General features: G+C 37.4%; 1 protein-coding gene across 2 annotated transcripts; it reads right to left on the bottom strand.

Moving 5' to 3' along the window:
* Positions 1-1349: 1349 nt before the first annotated feature.
* TTF1 (transcription termination factor 1) lies at positions 1350-10138 on the bottom strand. Of its 2 annotated transcripts, XM_009636840.2 has the most exons (12): positions 10031-10138; positions 9613-9713; positions 8537-9450; positions 7467-7717; positions 6929-7114; positions 5384-5462; positions 4967-5097; positions 4383-4608; positions 3976-4065; positions 3686-3751; positions 2900-2985; positions 1350-2459 (listed from the first exon to the last, which is right to left on the bottom strand). In XM_009636840.2, exons 3-12 carry the CDS (start codon positions 9436-9438, stop codon positions 2299-2301), a joined length of 2178 nt encoding a protein of 725 aa, XP_009635135.1. In that variant the 5' UTR covers positions 9439-9450; positions 9613-9713; positions 10031-10138; the 3' UTR covers positions 1350-2298. The 2 variants fall into 2 exon arrangements, with proteins under 2 accessions (XP_009635135.1, XP_035748293.1); XM_035892400.1 differs by lacking the exon at positions 3686-3751.
* Between the last annotated feature and the right edge of the window lie 7 nt (positions 10139-10145).

Raw genomic sequence — 10145 nt, 5'->3', positions numbered from 1 at the left:
AATTAAGGTAATAAAAAGGCGGCACAAAAAGCTGTATTTACCTTAGTCTTCAATATGAAACAAGAAAATCAGGCATGCATATCTTTACTTTTTCCATTATTAGAGAGCCTGTGTACCTGCAGTTGTTGATCTGCACCCACTTACAACCAGATCCATTTTGCAGTTAAACATGCAGACTAGGAATTGTTTTTAAAGCAGTCAATTAATCACTCTCTTCACTGGAGTCAAAAATGTCACTGAGTCGGAAAGCCTTCTTCTGTCGCCTGGCTGTTGAGTTGTCACTACTAAGGTGTTTCCCTTTCCTTTTCTCTAACTTTTCTTCAAGTTCTGGAAGTTTCTCTTCAAAAAGATAATCAATAATTTCTTTGAAATACACAAAGCTTTGTCAATGTTATTTCCCTCATCATTCTGTGGAGTCTGTTTCTTTTTTTTTTTTTTAAACCTCTGCAGAGTTTGCTCCATTTCCAGTAATATTCAAATACCCACATGAAACAACCGCTGCCATGCGCCTTTATAGATGAAGGCAAAGGGAAAAGCCCTCTTAAGTGCCATTACTCAGCACATGGGAAACAATCAGCAAGTACTCTGCTCCTCTAAACAATCATTTGTCCGCATGCAAAGAGATTACAAACCCCAAATTACCAACGGAGATGTGGGAGGACGGACAGCATCTCCCTTTTTTCCTGTGCAGCAAAGGTCAGATTTACAGTTTCTGCCCTGGCTTACTCACTTGTTAATAGCAGTTTCTCTGCAAAATAATGCATCAGCAAAAGTCTTCCTTTAGAAGTTTCCCTTCAATGCAAAGGATAAAACAAATCTCATTATGGAGGTAGTTTATTTCTGTGAGATCTACTCTACAGAACTCTACAACTATGCAATCGTTTGTGCTCTAGCCTGCAGAAAATCCAGAGGACCTCCATCTTCTAGGAAAAAAAACTTGAAAAATATAAACCGCTTCATTTCAGAAATTCAAGTTCTTCAGCTTTTAATCTCCAAACCCGTAAGGCAACAGAAGCAAGTCAAAGCCCTCAGTGCAAGGGAGCTGGCACGTTTTCCCCTCTCCATTTCACCTCTTGGCTGGAAAACTTACCCTTACACAGGTGGCTGATCCCATGGGGTGTCCTGTCTGTCCCACAAAAATCACATTGTTTTCTATCTTCAGAGAGATTAAAGCCAAACTATAGTTAAATACGGAAAATTCCCATTTAACATCCTTTGCTATATGTCCATAAGAACCCCCAACAATGCCTTTATTGCAAGACATTTAAAGTTCTGCATTTTCAATGACAATTATTAAAATTAAAGGAGGAAATTCTCACTAATCGAAATGACCATCAAAAAGCAGTATGTCAGAGACCAAGTCATCTTTACTTTCTAACAGGAAATATAAACAAGCCATACAGATACTTTACATGCACAGAAAGCTCTTTTCTTTTACATTCATTTGGTCAATTTACAAATAAGCACTCTAGGCATAGTTAAAAACATCATACAGCAACATGACTACAACCTCCATCTTACCCTTAACTTTCTTATTAAAATGTAGAAATTCTCCTTAGCACAATAAAAATATATATGTATGTATGTATATATATACACACTTTCCATTTTGTCTCTCTATTCCAAACAATAAAAAAAACATTTTAAATGCATTGTTCTGGTTAGTATGAAATGACATTACAATTTATGAATAGTAACGGACAAATACCTCTTTTCTCTAGAAGGGCTGATAAAAGAAGTCTACACCAGAAATAAAAATCAGTTGCTTTTAAGAACAGGGTATCTGTTAAAAAAAAAAACCACCTCAATGTTGTTCCGTTTCCATCAACACAGATGTCTTAATTTGTTTACTATAGAGATTTAAAAAGCAAACTGAAAGCCTTTTCCCAATTCCATTAAGTTGTTTTTTTTTTTTAATTGTTAAAATTCATTCAAGTTCTGAAAACCAAGTTCATGCAAAAAGGGTAAACAGCAGCTTTGAATTCCATAGAAAGCAAAGCACTGGAAAACATACTGGTTTTGAGACATTCAGAAAGCAATGTGGATGCTTAAAAAAAAAAAAAAAAAAAAAAAAAAGACTTCTGAAACCAGAACCAAATTAAGGTAATAAAAAGGCGGCACAAAAAGCTGTATTTACCTTAGTCTTCAATATGAAACAAGAAAATCAGGCATGCATATCTTTACTTTTTCCATTATTAGAGAGCCTGTGTACCTGCAGTTGTTGATCTGCACCCACTTACAACCAGATCCATTTTGCAGTTAAACATGCAGACTAGGAATTGTTTTTAAGGCAGTCAATTAATCACTCTCTTCACTGGAGTCAAAAATGTCACTGAGTCGGAAAGCCTTCTTCTGTCGCCTGGCTGTTGAGTTGTCACTACTAAGGTGTTTCCCTTTCCTTTTCTCTAACTTTTCTTCAAGTTCTGGAAGTTTCTCTTCAAAAAGATAATCAATAATTTCTTTGAAAAAAGAAAACAAAGGCAGTCTTAATTGGATCTCCAGGGGAACTGAATGCCTAGGGGAAACAGGATCTCACAGACAGGAATTATTTTGTCAGTGTTGAATGTAAAAAATCTCACTATTCCATAGTAAGCACAGTGGCTGCGGGGTAGATCAGAAATACACACATGCAAAGATAAACTAAATAAGCACAGTCATAAAACTTTTAAAGCCAATGGATTAAAGAGAAGAGGCTGATAAGCACTGCATGAAGATGCCATTGAAAGTAAACTGTTATTAAAATTTAAAAAAAGCATTTAGTAAAATAAGTATAAAGCCTGAGATCTTAGCCAATTTACTTAGGGGAAAGGTAATTAAGCAGGAATTAGACTAGAATACATATCCTCTTAGATTCAAGCAAAAACCTTAAGGAGTATATACAAACACCTGGGATACTGACCAGAAAAAGTCTTTTTTTGCCAAAAAGGGACACAGGAGACTTTTAGCTTATAAAATTTTGCTTGAACATAGGCCCTAGGGACATCTCTGAAAAGAGAAAAGTTCAAAGAATTAGTGGTGCAACGAACTACTACAAAATTTAGTTGTTACTGAGTTATCCATTCATGAGAGTGACGCCAGTCAACCAGTATCTTAGCTTTAGGTAGGAGGGATGGATTTAAAATCCTAATCAAAACAGATTTTCAAGACAGCAGTTCCCCTTGAAGTTAAGAACCAAATCCATGCCATTATACATATGTATTAAACATTCAGTGAAAAGAAATAGTAAATGAAACTGAAAGTATGTGGAGAAAGAAAACAAAAGCACTGTAAAGGAAGTATAGCATTCACAGTACTGGTAATTTCATATTCAACACTTTGTTTGGAAGACGACTATTATATTGTGTTATACATTCCTGTAAATGTGCCTTATTCCTGTGTGCTGATTAACGCCTGGAAAAGTCTTTTATGAAAACCTTCAGCACAGACAACAAAACACAGTTTTAGTACACAGAAAAGTACTGGGAATACCATAAAGGTTGCCTGAAGCGGTTAGAATTAAGTGTCAGAGCTTACAGGCATGGTTTATTGCTCAGTCCTATGCCAGGACATACAACTGTGTGTTGCCAAACTAAGTGACATTTTCTATCGTTGCAGAGGTCTAAGATCTTCAATTCCTTTGTGGAATTTTTAAGACTGTCTGCTTCAACTATCCTTTATATCCATAAAAAGAGAGAAAAAAGTTTACCCAATAGTATTACTGAGTTCTTCCCAGTTTACTTCATTAGCATCCTCCGCTTTCATTTCATACAATCTGTTAATATAATACAGAAGCAGTTTGTAGGCAGAATTCAAGAAACAATTCAACAATGCTCACAGCTCCCCCAGTCAGAAGTCACAGGACATTTTGTCCAAAGAAAGAGCTGTTGCGAAACCTGTATGAAACTGCAGGCATGCCCTTCTCACCCGGCAAGCTTTTGTAAACACAACTCAGAACAGTAGGAGGTACAAAAACATTCCAGTAACTCTGAACTGTACCTTTTAATAAGATTGATCTTGGCCTGTAATCCTTTGGTCCCTCTATATAACTGCTGCCCTTTGGTCATCTTGTTTGTTAAAATTGTAGTCCTTTGAAAACACACAAAAAAAAGGTTTCTATCATTTCAAGACATTCCAAGCATCAAAAGGAAGTGTCTGCAAGATGCTACCACTGCCACAGAGAAGCAGAAATCAGGCTTCACTGTCACAGCAAAAAGAAAACTTAGCACAGCTAGTAAAGAGTTATTTATTTGTCTCAGATACATTTGTAACACCTCTTCTGTAGTCTACAACCTATTTATTACCTATCTTACCAAACAATCATCATGGCACAAACAGTTTTGCAGAATGGAGTTAAATATTCCCCAGAAGACATTTTACTATCTCAATTCAGTACAAAAACTTACCATTTCTGTTTACACTGTCTCCAATATCGAGTTCCCACTTTAGCTTCAATCTCAGTCCATGGTAATTTCTGGTACAGTTTCTCACGCTCAATCAAGAGATCTCTATTTTTTTCCGATGAGGAAAGAGAATTTGCATCTTCCATGTCCATTCTTTTCCTAATCACCTCCTCCACTGCATGCATTAACTTCTGGGTCTCTTCCTTCGACCAAGGACCATAATTAATAGCTGAAATTGAAAAATAAGGTTAAGACATAATTTATCATAAATGATTAGGGAAAAAAAGGCAAAAGAGCAAATGATTCACTTTGCATTATTCTTATTTACAGGACCAGCTTCTTAACACGTTTCCCAGAAACTTTTCTGCATACCAGATTCAAGAAAGGAGTTCAGCCTCATCACTAAAGAATAGCACTGAACCCTAGTTTCTATCTTTTATCCACTTCCTTTCCCTTTTCTATCAGAGGCTGTTCTTCTCCCTTCTGTATGAAAATAAAATCAGTGGTCTGGGAAAAAAAACACCACCACAAATTCATTAAAGAAAAAATCCACTCTATAATGAATTGTTTTCCTTAAAACTACATACCCGACTTGATTTCAGAGTATTTCATAGCAACTGAGAGGTTAGAACGGGACATCATCTCAGAAATCTTCTTCCAATCATTGCCATGCAGAGCATGATACTTCTTTAATTTTTCTTTTTCTTCCTTGGTATACCTAGTTGAAGAAATGGGCACAGCTTCAGCTGCAAATTCAAACTATTCCAATATCTTTCAAAAAGAGCTGTAATCTTTACAGGTGTTTCAATGTTACTCATCACTACCATTTCAAGTCATTTTAGAACAGAGGACTTGATAAGGGCTAGTCAGAAAAATGAACTGTCAATTAAGTCACAGTAACTGGCACAAACGGAAGAGACGATCACCATTTATATCCATTTTTAATCTACAAATAAACATCAGAGATTGATATTAGCATCCGGAAACTCAAATTACTTGCTTACCTCCCTTTGTAATTATTTGGGTCAAATATCTTCCTTGCTCGATAATATATCAGCCTCCAGGGTCGTGGTATGCCCTCAGCTAGAAGGTACATGATACATTTTTAAGAAACATTTCTCACACTGGTGAGGCCACTTTAAAAAAGCCAAACCAAAACCAAACAACATAGGTTTTCACGACCGTGTTGCCAACGGTAGATTCTCTCCATTCAAGAGAACACTTCAGTAACTGCACAGGAAATAGTCTGAACAGAATCTCCTGAGGAGTTTTAAAGATGGAATTGTTATAACCCTGGTAAGAATGTGAATGCTGACAGGTAGCTGTGTACGTTTGTGCATACACGGGGGTGAATATCAGAAATTGAACTTCTGAACTCTCAAGCATAAACCTGTTACTCACTAGCTACAGATTGTATGGACCGTCTGTAAATTTTGATAACATCTGGATCAAATGCAAGTAACATACTGAATACTCCCATTAACGGAGAGACAAGAGACAGCCACCAATCAGAAGCTGATGAGATCTTGTGCTTCCCCATATACACTAGTTAGACTGGGAAAACCGAGGACTGGGGGCATCCAGCAAAAACAAAGTAAAGAACTTGGCTGAAGGAAAGATCCTTGAAGCAGGAAAAGATCCAGAGAGGCCTGGGAGCACGTAACAGTCTTGGTCAGGAACGCCCAGGACAGGTAACTGCAAGCAACTCGCATAGCACTGACATGACTTTCTGCCCAATCGTCCCAGACCGGGAGCAATCTCCCAGATAGGAAGGAAAGTCAACACCAGGCAAATGCGATGATGCAGAAGGAATGATTTTGTGTGTGAAATAACAGGGAGGAACAAATCTATAGCCTCATTGATCCTTAAATAAATGCTAGTATCCAAATCCATTACAGGTTGTCATTTACTCTGTCTTGCCTATGCTAACAATACAGAACAAACACAGAACAGAAAGCCACTGAGAAAGTGCAGTGAGCAGATCCACCAGAGATGTTACAAAACAAGCATGTTTGCCATAAGAAGTATGAATGTTTTCTAGCCAAGAGAAGCCTAACAAAATGAGGAAAGAGGAAAAGAAGAGATGCTCCTCCTGCAAACAGAATCTTAGCCATAAGAAAAATTAACTACTTTGGCTAATAACCTAATTTCTTTCAGTTTCTGCCATCACTCAGTCTTAAACCTGCCACCTATTTATGTGCTCTCAAACAGTTGACAATTTCAGACAGGACTTAATCACACCTCCCATTAGTAAGTCACTATGCTTAATTATAGCCTAGCAAATAGTGCACCTTAAGCCATAAAGCCCAAATGCAAGTTTGGTCATGATGATACTTTCATCCTTAAACTCCTCCTACCCAAGAAAAGATAGTAAGAACAGTATACCGTACAGATCATCAACTACATACTGTCAGCAGCATGCTCCTTTTTAGCCAAATTTAGCAACATCAGTGCTTTTTAATGAAAAATTATTTTAGAAAATACATCATGATATCACCAGGTTGTGGAATGTAACATTCAGCTATTTGAGAAGGAACTTAAATACTTACAAAGTTTTTCACAAAAAAGATGTTCTGCTTTTAGGCGACTGATCGTTTCTTTATGTTCTGGATACCTTGAAGTAAACAGGAGTTTTTCAGCACTGTCTATTCCAGTAATCGACAAGAACTCTTCAACATTTTTCCGGATCTGATTATTTTCCTTCTCGGAAAATCTGCCAAACTTGACAGCAATACCTAAAATACATAGAAAGTTTTATTAATAAAAAAAAAAAATTATAGCAAACCTCAAGTACCATCTCCTGTGCATTACATCTCAGGTTTTAGCAAACAGAAAATGAAAGATCAACAAATTCTAAAGGTGAAAAAAGAAATCTGAAAACAGACAAAACAAGAACCGGGAGCAGGTAATTTACGCATATGCTTTGGACTATAAGTTGATAACGAGGAAGATGCTACGAAGCAGAAAGTATGTCCATAGACTCCACAGATGAGACAGACATGATACAAAACCAAACTCTTATCTCTGTCAAAACATTAACACAGCTGCACAGTCCTTCCTCACTGCAACAATATTTTGAGAACTCACCTTGTTTTTTAAACCGTTTAAACCTCGCTAAGTCTCTTCCAGCCATCTTCCTGATTGAACTGTCCGATATGTTCCTCACATGAGGAATAAACTCTTCCAATTCTTGTTTTGCAGTATCCAAATCCACAATTGAACACATGGTAGAGTCCAGGAACTCTTCATCATCCAGACTAATCTCATCAGAGGCTGCCATTTCAGTAAAGGAACTATTCTGGTCTTCCTTTGTAGTTGATGCTGAGGGTTCTGGTGTCCTGATAGGAAAACAAAAAAAAAAGGAGTAAAATAAAATACACCACTAAAGCTCCAAAACAAAGATGTTGTTAATATCTCTACCATTAAAAGAATTAACATGTTCATTAACTAAAGAACAAGGAATACATCACACATCCATCCCCTTGTATTTCCACCTTTTAACACGGATGCAATTATCAAATTTCTATACTTCCAATATTCAAAGAGCTTGCTGAAGTTTTGAAAATCAACACCTTTCCCACAAAGCTCTCACACACAGACATACAGAAGAAATAGCCTCTCTTGCTACCCTGGCAACACAGAACTTTTCCACCTGTCGCTTACTAGTGCTCTTATTGTGGGTTCTAGACACTGTAAAAGCACCAAGAGCTACTTGCATGAGTATTGGCTTGCGCAGAACATTAAATTCTTTAGTTGACCTTACTAGTTGCTTGGTAAAAATGCGCATGTTCACTATAAATAACAAATTTAACAAATTAAATCCATCCCCCCCCTTCTTTTTTCCTAAATACGAATTGCTTGCACATAAGTTATTTCTATACCTACAGTTTTTAAATAGGAGAAAATATTCTACATTGAAGGCAATACTAACGCATTTTCACAAATTTTCATTGTATCTTCGCAAGATAACTAAGCTCATAAAGTAGGTCTCTATAACTTCTCAACATACTATAATGGTTTTTGAAGTTGTTTTTAAAAACACATACAAAACAGACTGAAGAAAAATCTGGGACCCAAATAATATGATCGAAACATGGGGGGGTGGATGAAAAAAAAATAAGCCCAAAACCAAAACCACAAACAAAACCTGAACTTACATTACATCAGATTCTAAAGAGCTTTCTTCCGTGACAGAAGTGCTGATTTTTTTTGCCTTTTTAGCACGCGCTGGAGTTTTTTGAGGAGATTGATCAGCTGCTTTAGTCGGCTTAGAAAAATGAGCAGATACATCCATAGAATGTTCACTCATGGCAGAAGCATCATCACAGTCACCATCTTTGTGCCATTGCTGGGGCGTTGCCACACCATGCTCTTCTGTAGGTAATGGCAAGACTGTGTCTTCCCCCTGCCTGTTTTGCTCTGGTGATGACAACAGTGACTGGCCAAAGGTTACATCTGTGTCTTCCTGCATATCTTGGGTACTACTGCGTCTTTTCTTCTTCCTCTTCTTTTTTGACTTTTTACTGTCATTTTTATCGCATGTTTCTGAGGTAGGCACCTCATACACCTCATCCTCTTCAGGTAATTTATCTTTTCTTTTCTTCTTAACAGATTGGTTTAAATAAACATAATCAGCATCGATCTCCTGACAACTCTCAGTGCTGTACTGATTTACTGTGACATAAGTTACATCACTTTGCTCACCTGTACTATTCACATACTTCCACTTCTTTTTCTTCTTCTTCTTCTTTTTCTTTCGGGAATCATCCACCCCAGTTTCATTACCAATTTCATGTTCCAGTCCTACACAAGAATTATCTAACAAAGACTGTTGCTTCTCTCCCTTGTTTTTGTGTTTTTTCTTCTTTTTATGGCCTTCACCACTCTGTGCTGCTCGATCTTCAAACAGCAGTGGAGAAGCACGGCTGAGCTCTGCATTTTGTATACTTTCTCCTTCGTCATTTTCATGTTTCTCACTGTGTTCTTTGTGCTTTCTCTTCTTCTTCTTCTTGAGAAAATGCTGAACTTGGAAATCATCTGCACTTGCTTTTTCTGTCATGTTTTTTCTTACCTTAATTAAAAGATAAAAGTTTTATTCAAGTGCTATAATCTATGTACCATTACACAGTTACACGTTTAAAAAAAAACGTGAAAATAAAAAACCAAACCAAAACATAAAAATACTGTGGAGTTACTCAATATTTTCTTAAAAATGTATAATAAAGATACTTACTTTTCAATCCAGCTAATTTTGGAAAATGACTATGACAAAGCGATGCCTTCTTCATCAAACAGATGTGCATCACAGCTGTAGTGAGCCTTACAATTGCCTTCCTGTAACAAAGATACACTTTAATAACTAGTAGCTTTTAAGTTGATTTTGAATAACTAAGCAACGACAGACTGCTATATTCAACCCTGCTTTCAGCACTAAACCCAAGTTATCCATTTAGAAGCTTCTGGCTGGCTTTGTCCACGTTAAGCCCCGCCAAGACCTGCCAGCTCCAATGGGCTCTGTAACCAGAACAAATCTATCCCTGAAACCCACAGTTACACAGAGCAGGCTGGAGTTATTTTTGAGGACATTTTCTACGGCCAGCATGGAAGAAACGCTTACAAAACAACACCCCATCATCTCTGAAACACCAGACCTTGAATTTCACATCCCCAACACAGTTCCCAGCGCTGACCGGTACCAGACACTCTCCTCACCGCCACCGGGAACCGGCTGCCCCCAGTCCCCCGGGGGCAGACGCCAAAACCCCC

This window comes from Egretta garzetta, unplaced genomic scaffold, assembly GCF_000687185.1.
Source record: "Egretta garzetta isolate BGI_Z169 unplaced genomic scaffold, ASM68718v1 scaffold814, whole genome shotgun sequence".
Taxonomy (NCBI): Eukaryota; Metazoa; Chordata; class Aves; order Pelecaniformes; family Ardeidae; genus Egretta; species Egretta garzetta.
Note: the sequence above shows the minus strand (reverse complement) of the source record. Positions and strands in the feature narration are given on the sequence as shown.